Source organism: Dipodomys spectabilis, unplaced genomic scaffold (genome assembly GCF_019054845.1).
Source record: "Dipodomys spectabilis isolate Male_0828 unplaced genomic scaffold, ASM1905484v1 ptg000125l, whole genome shotgun sequence".
Taxonomy (NCBI): Eukaryota; Metazoa; Chordata; class Mammalia; order Rodentia; family Heteromyidae; genus Dipodomys; species Dipodomys spectabilis.
The window spans coordinates 19,772,880-19,793,032 of NW_024870802.1; the positions used below are offsets into that span (position 1 = coordinate 19,772,880).

Genomic DNA, 20,153 nt, shown 5'->3' on the forward strand with positions numbered 1-20,153 from the left:
CATTAACAGCAACAACAACAAAACAGACATGGTGTTGTACACTTGTAGTTCCAGTACTCAGCAGGCTGAAGCAGTAGGATTATGAGTTTGAACTCTATATTACAAAACCCTTGGGCTGGGAAGGTAGCTCACTGGTAGAATGCTTGCCTTGCATGCATGAGGCCCTGGGTTCGATTCCTCAGTACCACATAAGCAGAAAAAGCTGGAAGTAGTGCTGTGGCTCAAGTGGTAGAGGCTAACCTTGAGCTGAAGAGCTGAGGGACAGCACCCAGGCCCAGAGTTCAGGCCCCACGACTGACAAAAAAAAAAAAAAAAACCAAACCCTGCCTTAAAAAAAAATGAGAGCTGGGCGCTGGTGGCTCAGGCCTGTAACCGTAGCTACTCAGGAGACCGAGATCTGAGGATCACAGTTCAAATCCAGCCCAGGCAGGAAAGGCTGTGAAAATCTTATCTCCAATAAACCACCAGAAAACCTGAAGTGGCACTGTGGCTCAAGTGGTAGAGTGCTTGTCTTGAGCTGAAGAGCTGAGGGAGAGCACTCAGGCCCAGAGTTCAAGCCCCTGACTGACCAAAAAAAAAGAGAGAGAGAGAGAGAGAGAAAAGAGGGGCTGGGGAAACCCAAGTGTTAACAAGGATTTGGGGAAAGTAGAATACTTCTGCACTATTAATGTAAGCATAACGTGAAGTAACCACTATGGAAAAATAGACAATACAATTGAAGTCCCTTAAAAAAGCTAGAAAGCTGGATGTGGAAGTGTAAGCCTGTACTCTAGCACTTGGAAGATCAAGGCAGGATGATCATTTGATGCCAGCCTGAGCTAAAGAGCAAAGCACTGTTTAAAAAAATAATAATAGGGGCTGAGAATATGGCTTAGTGGTAGAGTGCTTGCATACCACGCATGAAGCCCTAGGTTTGATTCCTTAGTACCACATAAACAGAAAAAGCCAGAAGTAGTAGTATGGCTCAAGTGGCAGAGCACTAGCCTTGAGCTAAAGAAGCTCAAGGATAGTGTCCAGGCCCTGAGTTCAAGCCCCAGAACTGGCAAAACAAATATTAATAATGATAAAGTAAAAATAGAATTATTTTTGGGCTTGGGTACTCACAGTAATAATCCCAATACGAAGGAAGCACAGGTAGGATGATTGACGTCTGAGGCTAGTCTGTAGCAAAAAGCACAAAACCATATGTGAAAACTAAGCCAAAAAGGACTGTGAGAGTGGCCCAAGTGGAAGTGTGCCTACCTAGCAAGCTTAAGGCCCTGAGTTCAAACCACAGTGCTGCAAAAACAAAGTCTAAAAAAATAAATAAATAAAAGCCAGGCGTTGGTGGCTCATGTCTGTAATCCTAGCTACTCAGGAAGCTGAGATCTGAGGATCACAGTTCAAAGCCAGCCCAGGCAGGAGTGTCGGTGAGACTCTCATCTCCAATAAACCACTAGAAAATGGGAAATGGCGCTGTAGCTCAAGAGCACTTGCCTTGAGCTGAAGAGTGCAGGGACAGCGCCCAAGCCCAGAGTTCAAGCCCCACGACCGACCAAAAAATAAATTAAATAAATAAATAAATAGATAAAGCAGGGCTAGGAAGATGGCTCAGTGGTAGAGCGCTTGCCTTGCATGCATGAGGCCCTGGGTTCGATTCCTCAGCACCACATATGCAGAAACAGCTGGAAGTGGTGCTGTGGCTCAAGTGTAGAGCACTAGCCTTGAGCTGAAGAGCTGAGGGACAGTGCCCAGGCCCAGAGTTCAGGCCCTATGACAGAAAGAAAGATAGAAAGAAAGAAAGAAGAAAGAGAGAGAGAGAAAGAGAGAGAGAGAAAGAGAGAAAGGAAGGAAGGATAAAGGGATGGAGGTATGGCTCAAGAGTATTTTATACATTGAGTCCAAACTCTAGTACCTTAAAAAAATGACTGCATGACCTAGTAATTCCATTCAATTAATATATCCAAATATAAATATATTTTGGATATATACCGAATATATCCAAAATAATTGCAAGCTATAACTTGAAAAATATTCCTGGAAGTGGAGCTGTGTCTCAAAGTGGTAGAGTGCTAGCCTTGAGCAAAAGAGTTTAGGGACAGCACCTAGACCCTGAGTTCAAGCCCACAACTGACCAAAAATGAAAAATTGATACAACACTTTGCTTAGTGCCATTATTGGTAGTAGCCAAAAAGTGCAAACAAGTCAATATCTATCCATAATGAATAAGTGACTAGGGGGCAGTGGGTCATGCCTGTAATGCTAGCTACTCAGGATGCTGAGATCTGAGGATCATGACTTGAAACCAATCTGGGCAGCAAAGTCTGTAAGACTCATCTCCATTTAACCACCAAAAACCCTGAAGTGGAGCTATGGCTCAAGTAGTACAGTGCTAGTCTTGAGCAACAAGAAGCTCAGGGACAGCACCCAGGCCCTGAATTCCAACCCTAGCAAAAAATAAATTTAAAAAATACTGAATAATAAGTAAAATGGCATATTATTGAATTTAAAAAGGAAAAAGAAGTTCTGAGACATTCTACTGTATAGGTGAACCTGAAGGATATCATTTATCCCAGGAGAATAAATTCTTCATAATTTTACCTTATATAAGATGCCAATGCCTATGTGTTCAAATTCACAAAGGCAGAAAATTGAATGACACTGATCAGAGAGTGAGGAAAGAGAAGGGGAGCGACTGTTGATGAATACAGACTTGCAGTTTGGGCAAAAGAGCTCTGGGGATGGATGATGATTCAAATGTATGGATGTGCTTAATGCCCCTGAACTGTACACTGAAAACTGGTTAAGGCTGGGAATGTGGCTTAGTGGTAGAATGATTGCTTAGCATGCATGAAGCCCCAGGTTCGATTCCTCAGTACCATATAAACAGAAAAAGGCAGAAGTGGCACTGTGGTTCAAGTGGTAGAGTGCTAACCTTGAGCAAAAGAAGCTCAGGGACAGTGCTCAGGTCCTGAGTTCAAGCCCCAGGACTGGCAAAAAAAGAAAGAAAGAAGGATAGAAAGCAAGAAAGGAAGCAAACAAGCAAGAAAGAGAGGGAGGAAGGAAGGAAGGAAGGAAGGTAGGAAGGAAGGAAGAGGGAAAGAAAAAACAAGAGGGGGAGGAAGGAAAGGAAGGAAGGAAGGAAAAAACTGGTTAAAATGGTAACTTTTATGTATTTACTCTAGTTCACATAAATAAACAGAACATTCAAACATTTTAAAAAAACTTTAGAAACAAAAATTCAACATCTGCATATATGAATATAGTATACAGAGAATACCCAGAAAAGTTATTTTTGTTGTTTAATACAGAATATTGATGAAGATCATTCCGTGGAGAATACAAAACTGTTGAAACAGTTTTATTCTGGTTGGCACATTAGTTATAAATGTGGTTCCATACCTGAGAAGAAATTGCTAAATACATCTTCTAGGCTCAACAACAAGACTTTGTCTATAATTCAGAAGAGATAAAGCACATAAGTGAACACAGACCTAAACTGTTCTTTAGAGATAAAATAGATCCGTTATGGTATTTTTAGCTTTGGACGAATTCAATTTTCAGTGTTTTATCTTTTACCCACTTAAAAAAATAAAAAACAAATCAAGGCATGTGTTGGCAATATGGACCAGCTCAGGAACCAGGTGGGCAACCACAGGATATGAAGAAAAAACAGTAGCAAATCCGATGCGTAGCAGTTGGTAGCTTTTTTTTTTTTATGATGAAATAGGACTCATTTATTCTTGCTTGTCCTTGGGCTTGAACTCATGTCCTGGGCACTCTCCCTGAGTCTCTTTGTGATCAAAGATAGCACTCTACTACTTGAGCCACAGCACCACTCCCAGCTTTTTCTGAGTAGTTTATTGGAGATAAGAGTATCACTGACTTTCCTATCTGGGCTGCCTTCAAAATCGAGATCTTCAGATCTTAGTCTCCATGAGTAGGTGGGATTACACGTGTGAGTCACCAGCTAAGACTCATTTTAATCTTATGTCTACCTTTTATTCCTCCGCAGAAATGGCAGAAGATTTTTTTTTTCATTTAACCTCCAGGGTAAAATTGCAACTTTTTGGAATCAAGCTTTCCTTACTATTACAGTCCTATTGATTGTTTTGTTTCTAGATACTGCCAGAGAAGTGAGGAAATAGTCCACTACTCATACCTTTGAGAAAAGCACAACCAACAGACCTAGTGCCTATGAACATTCACAGATGACACTTTTTCCTTCTCAAAGTAATCTTTGTATCTCTAGAGTTTTTATTACTTTTTTTGACTAGTGTTGAGACATCTGGTTACACTTAATACTCAGCTGAACAAAGGAGTATTGAAAACTCAAGCAGAAAATACTAATAAAGTTGTCAAAAAGTTTACGGAAGAGGATGGAAAATTAAAATACTATCTACTTTTTTGGTAGCTCTGTAAATGTTATTGGTATCCTAAAGGAATGGCATACTATTTTTCAGCATCCAAAAATTTTCACCTGTAATTCTAGCATTGGGGAGACTGAGGCAGTCAGATCCACAAGTTCAAGGCCAGCTTGGACTACATAGTAAGTTTCAGTCCGGTCTAGGATACAAAAGTCTTATCCTTGCCATAGTTTAGAAAAAAAAACTTTCCTGCCTGGTGCTGGTTCATGCCTGAAATCCTAGTTTAAGAGGCTGATCTCTGAGAACAGACAGCAGTTCAGAGCCAACCCAGACAGGAAATTCCATGAGATTCAAAACTCCAATTAATCACCAAAAAACAAATGTGGAGCTGAGGCTCACGTGGTAGAGCACTAGCCTTGGGCTCAAAATCTCACAACAGTAATTGGGCCTTTATTTCCAGCCCCAAGACCAGCACATAATAAATATGTATTTCCTTTGTTGGTATGTCACAGGACATCTGTGTGCCTTTACTTTTTCTTTTTTTTTTTTTTTGGGGGGTGGGGTGGGTGTCCATTCATGGGGCCTGAACTCTGGGCTTGGGAACTGTCCCTCAGCTCTTCAGCTCAAGGCTAGCATTCTACCACTTGAGTCACAGCGCCACTTCCGGCTTTTTTCTTTTTGCTTATGTGGTGCTGAGAAATCGAACCCAGGGCCTCAGGCATGCAAGGCAAGCACTCTACCACTGAGCCACCTTCCCAGCCCTGCCTTTACTTTTTCCTTTGAGAACAATGCTCCTGACAGCAAAGCATGAGGAATATCTCATAATTCTAACTTTAGATAATAAAAACTTTTCATGGTAATTAGGGAATAACACCACAAGATGTCACTCTTTAGCTGAAAATTGATTCCAGTTCCATCCAGTACCTGATAAAATAAGCAATGCCACAACAGTACAAAAGCCTGTGATTACTTACTAGTGCTTTGCCCATACAAATAAAGGTGGTTGTTGTTGCTTGAAAAGACAGAATTCATTTTGTGTAATGGATTAATTATTCACTTCTCACTATGAAATTCTTGGTGGTGCATCTTATTTTCATAGTTGCAAATTGATTTTCATTTAAATTTAACAAGTGGCAATAAGACATAACTAACTCTGAAAGTAACATAGTAAAACTCAGAAATCGATGTGTAGTGGTCACTGACCACTGAAGGTCAAATGGACTTGTGACACTGTCATGAAATGATATGTAATCCTGGGAGACATTATATATTACCTCTCTCTCTCTCTCTCTCTGCCTCTCTCTCTCTGCCTCTCTCTCTCTGTCTCTCTCTCTCTATATTTAATATGTGTGACAATAAAGTTAAATATATTCTTCTAATTCCAAAGTATTTGGTTGGTTGGTTTTGTTTTGTTTTTTGATTTTTGGGGTTTTTTTTTGTCAGTTATGGGGCTTGAACACAAGACCTGGGGCACTGTCCCTGAGCTTTTGTGCTCCAGGCTAGCTCTCTACCACTTTGAGCCACAGCTCCACTTCTGGTTTTCTGGTGGTTAATTGGAGATAAGTCTCATGTACTTTCCTACCCAGGTTGGCTTTGAACTGGAATCCTCAGGCCTTAGCCTCCTGAGTAGCTAGAATTACAGTGTGACCTACCAGCACCTGGCTAGCATTTGGGTTCTTACAGTAGTAATAAAATTCTAACTGTTCAAATACAATAAATACCATTAGAGGTCAGTAACAGAAAATACTTTCTTAGAAACAGTACGATCAGAGATGTAAATCTTTTTTTTTTCCACTGTTGGAATGAATCCTAGTGTCTTCCATTTGCTAGGCAAGGGTTCTACCACTAAGCTACATCCTCTTCCCCTAGATATAAACTCTTGAAATTAAACAAAAAAAGCACATATATTGCTAAGAAAAAAAGATGGTGGGGTGTTACAAAATATCAAAAGGTGTTGGGTGCTGGTGGCTCATGCCTGTAATCCTAGTTATGCAGGAGGCTGAGATTTGAGGCAGCCTAGGCAGGAAAGTCCATGAGACTCTTATCCCACAACCAAAAAAAATATATATATACTGTAAGAAGGAGTAGGAGAAAACACTAGAACTCATAAGCATGGGCAGAAACTTTTTGGAAAGACTCCCAGGGGCACAGAGATAGGACAGAGACTTGACAAATGGGATTACACCAAAATAAAAGGTTTCTGCACAGCTAAGGGCATATTTATTAAACTAGAAAGACAGCCAACAGACTGGGAGATCTTTTTTTTTGGGGGGGGGTGGTCTGGTCGTGGGGTTTGAACTCTGGGCCTGGGCGCTGTCCCTCAGCTCTTCAGCTCAAGGCTAGTGCTCTACCACTTGAGCCACAGCGCCACTTCCGGCTTTTTTCTTTTTTTTTTTTGCTTATGTGGTGCTGAGGAATCAAACCCAGGGCCTCAGGCATGCAAGGCAAGCACTCTACCACGAGCCACCTTCCCAGCCTCAGACTGGGAGATCTTTACCAGCAGTACATCCAACAAAGGCCTAATATCCAAAATATACAAGGAGCTCAAGAAATTAACCCCTACCAAAGTATAAAGCAATCATTAAATGAGCAAAGGAGCTAAGGAAGCGTTCTCTGAAGAAGAGGTAATTTGAATGGCAACTAAACATAAGAGGAAACACTCATTATCCCTGACCATAAAGGAAATGCAGATCAAAACAACTTTGAGATTCCATCTCACCCCAGTTAGACTGGCCAACATCATGAATTCAAACAACAACAAATGCTGGTTGGGATACAAGGGAAAAGGAACCCTATTGCACTGTTGGTGGGAATATAAACTAGTACAAGCACTTTGGGCAGCGGTCTGGAAGTTCCTCAAAAAGCTAAACATAGACCTTTCCTACAACCTCGCTATACTACTCTTGGGCATCTACCCAGAACATCACAAGCCAAGATACTATAATGACACTTGTACATTGCTACATTATTCACTAGGTCATTGCTGTGCTATTCACAATAGCCGAGATACGGAAACAGCCCAGATGCCCTATAATAACTGAGTGGATAAAAAAAAAAAATGTGGTACTTACACACCATGGAATTTTTTTTTTTTTGGTTGGTTGTGGGGCTTGAACTCTGGGCTTGGGGGCTGTCCCTGTGCTCTTCAGCTCAAGGTGAGCGCTCTACCGCTTGAGCCACAGCACAACTTCTGGTTTTCTAGTGGTTTATTGGAGATAAGAGTCTCACAGACTTTCCTGCCCGGGCTGGCTTTGAACCTCTATCTTCAGATCTCAGCCTCCTGAGTAGCTAGGATTACAGGCGCGAGCCACCGGTGTCTGGCCACAATGGAATTTTACACAGCCACTTTCTAGAAAGAATAATTTCATGTCTTTTTCTGAGAAATGGATGGACCTAGAACAAATCATGTTAAGTAAGGTAAGCCAAGCTCAGAGAGACAAATAATGCATGGTGCATGTTTTCTTTCATATGCAGAAACTAGATATAAAAGATACCTGGACATGATAAATTATAATTATACAGGACTCTAGGTATTCATACACAGTGAGACTGAAGAAGGAAACTCTTAGGGGAAGAACCCAAAGGTATAATGCCTCTGTCTGAACCTCTGAACATTTAAAATAATCTTCATCAAAATGAATTCCAGGAAATGGAAACAATATGTTTTTTGTTTTTGTTTTTCCTGCTTTCTGCCAGTCCTGTAACTTAAACTTGGGGCTTGGGCTTGTCGTTGAGCTTTTTTTTTGCTCAAGGCTAACACTCTACCACTTGACACTTCCAGTTTTTTTCTGTGTATGTGGTACTAGGGCTTAGTCCATGCATGTTAGGCAAGCACTCCACCACTAGGTCACATTTCCAGCCCTTTTCTTTTTCTTTCTGCTACTGTTGGTGATGATGGCATTGTTTGTTGCTTTTGAGGGGGTTTGTTTCTTTTGTTTTTTTGTCCTGTTTATCTGTCTTGGGCCCGGGGAAGAGAGCACAGATATGGAGGGACAAAAGGTGAACAAATGCAGCTGTGGTACTCAGTAGACATTATGTTGAAAATGAACTATACAACTGTGGGCAGGGAGTGGAGGAGGAAACTGGGAGAAAGCAAAGAAAGGGGTGACACTGCCCCAAAAGAAATGTACTCATTACCTAACTTATGAAATGGTAACCCCTCTGTATATCACCTTAATAAAATTAAGAATTACAAAGAAAATATCAAGGTTTAAGTGGTAGTATAACAATCTTAGGGGCTGGGAAGGTGGCTCAGTGGTAGAGTGCTTGCCTTGCATGCTTGAGGCCTGGGTTCCATTCCTCAGCACTACATAAGCCAAAAGAAAAAAGCCAGAAGTGGCGCTGTGGCTCAAGTGGTAGAGCGCTAGCCTTGAGCTGAAGAGCTGAGGGACAGCACCCAGGCAGGCCCAGAGTTCAGGCCCCACAACCGGACCCCCCTAAAAAAAAAAACAACAATCTTAGCATTTAACAGACTGAGGCAGAAGGACTTCAAGTCTAAAAATAGTCTCATATAATTGTCATCATCATCAAAGTGTTCTTACTCATAGCTCATTCTCTAGCACTTGAGTTATGACTCCAATCTGACATTTTGTTGATTAATTGGAGGAGTCTCACAGATTTCTCTGCCTAGGCTGTATTTGAACTTTTTCTCTTCAAGTCTCAGCCTCCTGACTAGCTAGTATTGCAGGAATGAGTCACCAATGCCAGCAATAATAGTAATTCTTAAATATTTCACCATTTGAATTATTACCTTTCAAGTATAATGCAAACAATTTCCTTTCCTTTCCTTTTCTTATTCTGGTACTGGGGTTTGAACTCAGTGTCTTGATCATGCTATGCCAGTCTAGACAAGTATTCTACCACACACTAATTCACACTAGTCCCGAGTCCAAACCTGGTATTGGAAAATATAAATATAGTACAGTTGTGTAAACAGTGTCTGGTTTACACTATGATTCTTGTTTCGTTCCAACTGTCTAACTTTCATTTTTTGTATAATTTATATATGTAAAACTAAAGAAAGTTTTGTTAAAACTGTAAGATTATTTTAAACGGTGGAAAAAATACAAGATCTATATTTCATGTTGCAGGCAGGCCTGCTCTCTCCGTGTGTGTGTGTGTGTGTGTGTGTGTGTGTGTGTGTGTGTCCTAGTGGTGGGAAGTGCAGTGTGAGAGGAGTTTGGGAGGGGCATCGTAGGGGTGGTGCTTTCTGTCCCATTGATAACAGTTCATTCACTGGGAAGCAGCTAAAACAGGTTAATCGCCTATTCAGTCTTTCCCGCTACGCTAATCAAGTTCTGCCACCTCGCCCAGAACTCGGTAAGTTCAAAGAGCAGTAAAAGTGCACGCTTCCGAAATTTAATCGGAGATGATTTTGTAGGCCATTTATTGGAAGTGGGGAGGTTGGAGGGTTTGGAAGTGGTAAATGCAAACATCCTAGTGCATGGGTAAAGAAATCTCCAAAGCACAAGTGATTCTTTTCAAATACCTATTTTGATTCTTAAAACAGTGAACTGGAAAGCTCTTTAGAAAAGCCCCTCTTAGACTGCGGCTGCCCATGGGAAAAGTGGGTTTGCAGAAAGCTCCGGGGAGGGAGTTCGCAGGCTCCTAGCTAGGGACGAAGGGCTTCTTGGGGGGCGTGGAGGTGGGGAACCCGGTGGATTCAATCTCTGTACCATCATCCGCAGATCCGGGGATGCTCCTGGCCTGGCGTGGCCTGCCCTGAAAGCACCCAGGGAATTCCAGAAGCGTGGATGCAGACCCCGCAAGCCATGTGTCCCCAGAGCGCGCGAGCGGGGCTCTCCCTGCGGCTGCTGCTGCTGCTGGCGGCCGGCTGCCTCTTCGCTGAGGCCCGGAGGGACAAGGGGGCAGCCGGCAGCCCGCTGCAATCGGCCTCCAGCCCGGGGGCGGGCGGTTCCTCGGGTCGCTTCGTGAGCCCGGAGCAACACGCGTGCAGCTGGCAGCTCCTGCTGCCGGGCCCCGGAGCCAAAGCCAGCAGCGAGCTGGCTCTGCGCTGCCAGGGCCCGGACGGGGCGCGCCAGCAATGCGCCTTCCGCGGGGAGCCCGAGCGCTGCGCCGCCTACGGAGCCCGCCGCCCGCACTTCTGGAAGCAGGTGATGGGCGCGCTGCGCAAGAGGGGGCGGCCTTGCCTCGACCCCACTCCCCTCCACGCCCGCGTGTGCGCCGGAAAGAAAGGCCGGGGTGCCGAGCTGCGCCTGGTCACCCGCTCCACCCCGCCCGCCGGCCTCACTACGGCTGCCCCGCGCCTGCCCGGGGAGCCCAGGCTCAAGGCCAGGAGCCGGGGGCGACCCCGGCAGCTCGCTCCGGGCCCCGACGCCCCGGCCCCGCCTTCCCCGAGCGTGCCACCCCGAGAAAAACCTTCCGAGCGGAAGATCAAAGGGGGCAAGAGGAAGATGGCCTCGGATCCCGGGCAGGAGCGACCCATGGCCACGGGGCCCGACCCCGATGGGCTGGTGGAGAACGCCGAGCTCACCCAGACCTACTGCGCCGAGAAGTGGCACTCGCTCTGCAACTTTTTTGTCAATTTTTGGAACGGTTGAGGCTGCGATCTGGAAGGGACTCGGGGGTAGGGGCGCTGGAGAGGAGGGAGGGCAGGCTCCGGGAATCTTAGAACCCAGCGGTCCTGGATAGCAAGGGGAGAGGAGTCCAGATTCTAGGATGGGCGAGGGGGTGGGAAGGGGTGGATAGGGTGAAAGTCTAGGGGGGTCTGGAGAATAAGGCAAAGCAGTTAAAAACATTGAAGGGTCCCAGTTCTGATTAGGAGCAGACTAGTGGAAACAGAAATAGGCATGGCCTTGTGCAAAAACTATAGACTCTACAGAGAGACAGGTACAAAGAAAGACTGAGAAAAATCGTTAGCAGTAGGTGACCTGAGCAATGTCTTCTCACCAATTCAATTGGCAAAGTGACAGGCCTGGTTTTTTGTTTTGGTTTGGTTTCCTTTTCCAAATTGGTATGAACATAGGCACAGCTTGGTGTCACAGGAAACACCTGTGGAACTAGAAACCTTGTAAGCCAAAAGTGAAATCTAAGAAAATATAGTCATGTAATGGTTGCATTTTATGGAATGATATCTAATTTTTTTATTTTTATTTTTTGCTGGTGCTGGGGCTTGAACTCAGGGTCTGGGCTCTGTTGCTGAGCCTCTCTGTGCTCAAGGCTAGCACTCTACCACTTGAGCTACAGGACCACTTCTGGCTTTTTCTGAGTCATTTATTGGAGATAAGAATCCCCATGGACTTTCCTGCCTAAGCTGGTTTTGAGCTGCAGTCCTCAGATCTCAGCCTCCTCAGTAGCTAGAATTACAGGCAAGAGCCTCTGGCATCCAACTATACCTAACATTTTCAACTTTCTAAATTCAGAAGTGAATTGTAAAAGTTTAGTGCCTTGTGAATCCTTTTAAAATAAACAAACTTCTTTATAATTGATCCTTCTTCAAAACCAGCTCAAATATAATATGTATCCCAGTCATTTTGACTGTTATGTCTCATGTGCTTAACTGTTGATTTCATTTTTAATGTGATTGACTTTGTACTTGTTAAGTGCTCAATAAAAACTGCACTCTAGATATAAAGAACTGTAAAGGCAATGGGAATTGTCCCTGTCTTTGTTCTACTTCCAAGTACTTTTTTTTTTTCCTGTCATAGGGCTTGAACTCAGGGCCTGGGTGCTCTCCTTGAGCTCTTTATGCTCAAGGCTAGTGCTCCACCACCTTGAACCACAGCACCACATTCAGTTTTCTGGTAAAAACTCACTTTCCTGCACAAGTTGGCTCTGAACTGTGATTCTCAGATCTCTGCCTCCTGAGTAGCCCCCCCCCCCACCATACTTCTAAGTACTTCTAAGTAAGGTGTTTATATTTTGAGATAGGGTCTCTCTCTGAGGTCCAAGCTGGCCTTGAGCCCTATCCTCTTGCCTCCATCTCCAAAGTGCTGTGATTACAGGTGTGTACCACCATATCCAACTTGAATCAAGTTGCTTGTAGTACTAGAGATTGAACCTGGGGCTTGGAGACAGTGTTCTACCCCCTGAGCTAAGCCCCCATTCCTGAATTAAGTTATTAAATACACTTGGAATTGTTAGAAGGATAAATGAGTAAGAAGGGCTTTAGCTCTGTAAAGCTTTGAGAAAATTTCAAACATGTCTGTGGAGAGCCCTAGCAGTTGGCTCAAGGTCTCAAACTCTTGCTTAGCTTGTGGTGTGTGTGTGTGTGTATGTGTGTGTGTGTGTGTGTGTGTGTGTGTGTGTGTGTGTGTGTGTTCATGCCAGTACTGGAGCTTGAACTCGGGACTTGAGCACTATCCATTAGCTTTTGGGCTCAAGGTTAGAGCCTTGAGCCACAACTCTACTTCTGGCTTTTTTGTGGTTAATTGGTGACAAGAATCTCACAAACTGCCTGGCTGGCTTCAAATTGTGATCCTCAGATCTCATTCTCCTGAATAGGTAGGATTATAGTCATGAGCTACCAGCACCCAGCTCCTGTGGTGGATTCTGATGCTGCTGCTGCTGGACATGGTTCGCTAACTACACCCCTCACAGCATATGCTCACTAAAGGAGAAGTGAGCAATTCACTCCCACAGTTGCTATAAAAGATTAACTTTTGGCTGATGTATTAGTTGGGTGTTTTCTCCCACTATCCTTAAAATGTATTACAACCAAAGCTAATAGATGTATAGGCAATGGATTCAACTCTTGTTTTTACCACTAATCACTATATAAATTTCATCTCTCTAAGTCTGGTACTTTTCCCAAAGGGTTGTTAGAGTATTAAATGTCATGCTTAAATAAAGCTCATGTGCAGGCCACCACACTGTTGATTATAATAAATAAATATATGGTTAGTGTTCTCATGTATTTTGAGTACCAGTGCAAGCCCCCAACAGGGACTTTCAGTATTAAAGGGCACTTGCACAAAATCAGCAGCAGCTTTCCATCTCAGTGGGCAAGAACGTAAAGGCAGAAGCAAGGGATAGGGATGCAGCTCAAGGGTAGAATACATGCTTAGCATATTCAAGGCCCTGGATTCTTTCTCCAGCAAAAGAGAGAGAAAGAGGGAGAGACACACACAGACACAGAGACACAGAGAGGAGGAAGATAAAAGGAAAAGAGAGAGAGGGGAAAAAAGGAAAAATGAAAGAAGAAAAAGGATGAAAGGAAGGGGAGGGAGGGAGGCAGAATAGCAGGAAAGAGAGGGAAGGAAGGAAAATATTAAAAGAAGCTGGGCACTGGTGGCTTACTTATGTAATCTTAGCTACTTAGGAGGCTGAGTCAGCCTAGGCAGATAAATGCATATTACTTTTGTTGGTGGTGGTAGTGGTAGGGGTTGTAGTGCTTGAACTCTGGGCCTGGGTGCTGTCCCTCAGCTCTTCAGCTCAAGGCTAGCGCTCTACCACTTGAGCCACAGTGCCACTTCTACCTTTTTCTGGTTATGTGATGCTGAGGAATCAAACCCAAGGCCTCATACATGCAAGGCAAGCACCCTACCACTGAGCCACCTTCCCAGCCCCTCCATATTATTCTTATACCAAATTAACTAGCAAAAAGCCAGAATTAGGGCTGTGGCTAAAGTGGTAGAGCCTTGAGCAATAAAGCTAAAGGATAACACATAGACACTAAGTTCAAACTGTAAGGTCCGCTCCTGGAAGGCTAACAGACTCCACCCTCCTCTCAGCAAAGTTTCCACCCAGTACCTGCGTTACCTAGGCAACTGGGACACCTGGAAGAGGTCACATCTGCATCTGCTGAGGTCACATCTGAATTTGATGTGACCACACCTTTCTCCGCCCATACCCTAGATAAGGCCTAGCCCAGGCCCAGACGCCCTCTCTCTGCTCTTCTCTAGCTCTTTTCTCCCTCTTTCCTCTCTCTTTCCCAGCTCTTTCTCTTTCCCAGGCCTTTCCCAGCCACGTGGAGTGCCAACCTTGCCTGGTCCCAGCAGGTCTACTGAATAAACCTACCCCTTACCTGAATACCACATGCCATGCGTGATGCTAACACAATCCCAGTATTTGTGCATGTGCACATGCATATGCACACATGCACGCACGTGCGCACACACACACAAACACACACACAAGGGAATTTTGTGACCATGAGAGCAGTACTCACATCCTTGAAGTGGAAATGCTAGCCACTTGTGAGGAATTTAAAAGGCAAATGTTTCTGTCCAGAGTTCATATGTAGTCTTAGAGGCTAGAGGACCACACCTGACCTCCCAGCTTTCTTACTTTAAAAAATGACTGCCTTTAGTTCTTGCCCACTGCTATACATCTGCAGGGCTTTGATGAACTTATCCAAGTTTTGTCCTTCCTGTGACCTCTGGTTCATCACACTCAAATTTTGCCCCTTTTCAAAATTTCAAAGCAACCAGAAAATACACTAACGTCTTCCCTTTCTAAAAGGAAGAAGCTGACTTTGGCTGGATTAAAATTATTGGGGGCAGCAGAATTCAGTGATAGAGGGAATGCCTTGCATGCACAGTGTTCTCTCTCTGGGTTAATCCCCAGTACCACATTAAAAAAAAAAAACAAAACTGAATGGCTATCATATATAGACAACAAGCAGTTAGACAATACAATGGAAGTTAACATTACTAATAACAACACAAAGTAAAAGAATTCACAAGGAGAAGACTCAAGAGTAAATATGGGAGAGCTAACACAGAGATACTTTTGAGAGTAGAAAAGAAAGACTCAAAATGAAACCATATGGATATTTTTATTAGAAAAGAGAGCTTCCATATTTTAAAAATGTGTCCATTTAAACAGGATTATAATTAAACTGTCAGACTTTAGGAGTGTAAGAATTAGACAAACTGATTGTAAAGTTCCAATGGAAAATCAAAATGCAGGAGGGATGCAAGTTCGGATGTTTCAGAGAAAGACCGAAAGACAGAGAGAGAAGGAGAGAAGAAAGATGCTTTCATTAAGGGATTTGACTTGAAATGACTAAAAACAGTCTCCGAAAGGAATGTTGGCAGCTTGGTACAAAACAATGTAAATACTGTGTGGCAGGGGTGGAGGGGAGGGTTGTTTCTAGGTAACCACAGGGACTCCCTGTAAAAACCTGAAGCTTCAGAGCCCACCAGCATTTCAGCTGACAGTGGCTGCCTTTGAGCTGGGTGGTCATGTGATTTTGGTGGCGCTGAAGACCCTAGACCTTTGATCCATATGTCTTTTTTGTTCTCAGGCACAATGATTACAATAAGAATGATTCTTCTTCACACCAAGACAGGCATAGGATGCTGGTGCATTGATTTGAAGATGTGGGAGAGAGGTGAAGGGGAACTGCCAGTGTGGGATCCCCAGAAGGGCGAGGCATCAAAGTTTAGGCTTAGCCATGGGCTGGATAAGAATTGCTTCACAGTCCAAGTTGTCTACTTGTGGATATGAAACTAGAACAGTGCATCTTGTGGAAATGTTTTAAGAAGATGAGAGCGGGTGAGGGAGAGGGATAGAGGGATAGAGGGAGTTGAGTTGAATTGGGATACATTTTATACATGTATAGAAATGTCACAATGAAATCCTCCTTGTACAATTAATGAATGCAAGCAAAAAGAAAAAACTAATAACAGAGATTCTGTACTCAAAAAGAAAAAAAAATTCTTGGACAATGCCACTGCACAAAATTCCTATCAGTATCTAGAGGCAGCAATTTATTTCCTAATCTCTATTACTGCCCAAGGCTCTAAAGGCTTTCACTTGGGGAAAGGGGTGTGGAGAATTAAAGCAAAGAAAGAGATCAGGTGCCAGTGGCTCATGCCTATAATCCCAGCTACTCTGGGATTATTTAACCCTGGAAACAAATGCCAGAAGACTCATCTCCAATTAACCAGCAAAAAGCCAAAAGTAGAAACATGGTCCAAGTGGTACAATGTCAACCTTGAGAGAAAAAGCTAAAGGACAGTAGCCCAGGTTCTGAGTTCTAGTCACTGGCACACACATACAAAAACAATTGACTTTCCAACTTGAGCTGGACAGAATGGGTCCTGCAAAGAGAAGTGGTAAGAAAGCCGGGCGCTGGTGGCTCACACCTGTAATCCTAGCTACTCAGGAGGCTGAGATCTGAGGATCGCGGTTCAAAGCCAGCCCGGGCAGGAGAGACTGTGAGACTCCTATCTCCAATAAACCACCAGAAAACCGGAAGTGGCGCTGTAGCTCAAGTGGTAGAGCGCTCGCCTTGAGCTGAAGAGCTGAGGGACAGCGCCCAGGCCCAGAGTTCAAGCCCCATGGCCGACAAAAAAAAAAAAAAAAAAAAGAAGTGGTAAGAAAAAAGGCTGTTCTGCTATCAACCAGTGACTGCACCACCAAGAATACACCATGAACATTCACAAGCACACCCATGGGGTGGGCTTGAAGAAGCATGCTTCTCCTGAACTCAGGGAGATCCATAAGTTTCCTTTGAAGGAGATGGGGGACTTCAGATGTGTGCATCAATCGATACCAGATTTAATAAAGCTGTCTGGATCAAAGGAATGTCTCCTATTGATCTGTGTGCAGTTATCTAAAAAACTTGCAGATGAAGATTTACCAAACAAGCTCTGTACTTTGGTAACCTATGGCCCTGTTACCATGTTCAAACATCTACAGTCAATATAGATGAGAACTCACCAGTGAGTGTTCAAATAAAGCTATAACATCACCTTTGCTTGGTTGTTAGTATATTTCTAAAAGCAATTCCCAGATGTGGGATCATTTGGAGAGCACAAGAGCTCTTGAAACTACTGATGGCTACCCAGCCCCTGGAGTTTACTTGATCAGGGTTCAAGGCTAGTTTTATTTTATTTTATTTTTTATTTTTATTTTATTTATTTATTTTTTTTGGGTCCGGTTGTGGGGCCTGAACTCTGGGCCTGGGTGCTGTCCCTCAGCTCTTCAGCTCAAGGCTAGAGCTCTACCACTTGAGCCACAGCGCCACTTCCGGCTTTTTTTAAAATTTTGCTTATGTGGTGCTGAGGAATCGAACCCAGGGCCTCAGGCATGCAAGGCAAGCACTCTACCACTGAGCCACCTTCCCAGCCCCTTATTTTTATTTTTAAAACAGATTCTGATTTGAGAAACTTTGACAGAGGTGGTTGGGGAAATTGGAACTATGTTGAACAATTTTTCAGGAACCAATGTGTAAGGATCAGATGTCTTTGGCCAATTCACACATTTTAAGAACCCCTACCCAGGCTCCAGGGGCCTGTAATCCTAGCTACTTGGGAAGCTGAGATCTGAAGATTGAGATTTGAAGCCAATTTAGGCAAGAAAGTCCATGAGGGGTGTTTGTTAGTTTGGTCTGGTTTGGTTTGGTTTTGCCAGTGCTGGGGCTGGAACTTGGGGCCTAGACACTGTCCTTAAGCTGCTTTTGCTCAAGACTAGCACTCTACTACTTGAGCCACAGTACCACTTCCGGCTTTTTCTATGTATGTAGTACTGAGGAACTGAACCTAGGGCTTCATGCATTCATACATGCTAGGCAAGCATTCTACCACTGAGCCCCATTCCCAGTCCCCATGAGAGTTTTATTTCCAATTAACCACAAAAAGCCAGAAGTGGAGCTATGGCTCCAGTTGTAGAGCACTATCCTTGAATACAAAAGCAGCTCAGGGACAGTGCCTACACCAAGAGTTTAAGCTACACACACACACACACACACACACACACACACACACACACACACACACACACACACACACACACACACACACACACACACACACACACACACCCCAAAAAACAAAAAACTCTACAATGATACTGTAAGGTCCGCTCCTGGATGGTGAGCAGACTCCACCCTCCTCGCAGCAAAGTCTCCACCCAGTACCTGCGTTACCTAGGCAACTGGGACACCTGGAAGAGGTCACATCTGCATCCGCTGAGGTCACATCTAAATTTGATGTGGCCACACCTTTCTCCGCCCATACCCTACATAAGGCCTAGCCCAGGCCCAGACTCTCTCTCTTTCTCTCTCTGTTCGTTTCTAGCTCTTGCTCTTCTTTTCTAGCTCTCTCTGCTCTCTCTCTGCTCTAGCTCTTTCCTCTCTCTTTCCCAGCCACGTGGAGTGCCAACCTTGCCTGGTCCCAGCAGGTCTACTGAATAAACCTACCCCTTACCTGAATACCACGTGCGTGCTGGTGCTGTTCTTACTCGGCTACCTCTTTTTAAAAACCTAACAGATACATTTATAGATTTACGACAACAAATGGCAGTAGGGCTTTGAAAAATGATTGCAGTGATGGTTGCACAATTGTGAATATAGTAAGAACCATTGAGTTAATAATAATAATAATATAAAATCAGGCATGATATATTATTTTGGTGATGCAGTTTTACAAAATGCAACATAATATAACAGGGCCATGAAAGGAAAATACTTTTGGCTGCAGCCAACTTGTGTTGCTGGTCAGCTTGCTGTTTTCTTATTCAGATTCAAACTGACTGCCTCCCTCCCTCCCTCCCTCCCTCCCTCTCTCTCTCTCTTTCTCTCTCTCTCCCCCCCCCCCCCCATGCTGAGAAGGCCATATATTCTTTCAAGTAAACCAGGCAGTCCCCCAGCTTTCTTATCTTTCTCTGACACAGAAAGGAGTAAACTTTTGATAAGAACACCCAAGTCGCTTGTTCTGTAGACCAGGGATATGCACTGTGTCACCTACTGAAGCACAGGCACGGAGTCTTACATGTGAGAGCTGAGCATGAAAGCAACTACACCGAGTTTTGAGAGTCTTAATTTTTCCTCATTCTTCTGATGAAAATACATCTTGTTTCCTTTTTCTCAAATCTGTCTGTTGTAATTGGCATTCTGAGGCCAAGGGACCCAGCATTTGTGAACAATAAGGTGTTTTGTTTTGTTTTGTTGTTCAGTCCTGGGGCTTGAACTCAGGGCCTGGGCACTGTCCCTGAGCTGCTTTTGCTCAAGGCCAGTACTCTACCACTTAAGCCACACTACCACTTCCAGCTTTTTCTGTTTATGTGATACAGAGGCAGGGCTTCATGCATTTTAGGCAAGCACTCTACCACTGAGCCATATTCCAGCTCACAATAACACTCTAGTGTTTATCTGAAAGTTTGATGTTACATACTAACTGAAGTTCATAGGCATCAGCTAGGAAAAGGAGTTTCCAGATGGTTGAACGTGTAGAGGAAGCTGAAGGTGGTGTAGAACCTCACCCTCTGTCTTTTTTTGTGTGTGTCAGTCTTGAACTCAGAGCCTGCTAGTGTTGTCCTTGAGCCTTTTCACTCAAGGCTAGTGTTTTTATCACTTTGAATTGCAGCTCCAATTTTCTGTCTCATGGACTTTACTACCCGGGGCTGGCTTTGAATTTCAATCCTCAGATCTCAGTCTCTTGAGAAGCTAGAATTACAGGTGTGAGCCATCAGCATGTGGTCAGTGTTCAGATTTAAGCTGCAGAAAATTTCAGGTTGAAAAAATAAAAATTGAGGAGCTGGGGGTGTATTCCCTGGCTGATCACTAGCCTTGAATTTCCATCCTTAGCATCATCCTGGAACCCAAAACTACCATAAAAGTGCAGATAACACAGCTAATTGCAATGTATGAATCTTTATTTTGGTCTGGATATTAAAAAAAAACAAACCTAAAAGTCATATATCAGAAACAATGGAGAAAATTTGAATAAAATGTATATATTCTGGCCGGGCACTGGTGGCTCACGCCTGTAATCCTAGCTACTCAGGAGGCTGAGATCTGAGGATCGCGATTCAAAGCCAGCTCAAGCAGGAAAGTCCATGAGACTCTTATCTATAATTATCCAGCAAAAACCTAGAACTAGAAGCATGGCTCAAGTG

General features: G+C 43.8%; 1 protein-coding gene and 1 pseudogene across 1 annotated transcript; both read left to right on the forward strand.

Annotated features, from left to right (window-relative positions):
- The first annotated feature begins 9,582 nt into the window (after positions 1–9,582).
- On the forward strand, positions 9,583–10,918 carry Fgfbp3 (fibroblast growth factor binding protein 3). The gene is made up of 2 exons (XM_042689587.1): positions 9,583–9,665; positions 10,034–10,918. The coding sequence occupies exon 2, from the start codon at positions 10,100–10,102 to the stop codon at positions 10,904–10,906; it is 807 nt and encodes a 268-aa protein (XP_042545521.1). The 5' UTR covers positions 9,583–9,665; positions 10,034–10,099; the 3' UTR covers positions 10,907–10,918.
- Positions 10,919–16,347: 5,429 nt separating this feature from the next.
- Positions 16,348–16,964, forward strand: LOC122116021 (annotated as a pseudogene).
- Positions 16,965–20,153: the final 3,189 nt, after the last annotated feature.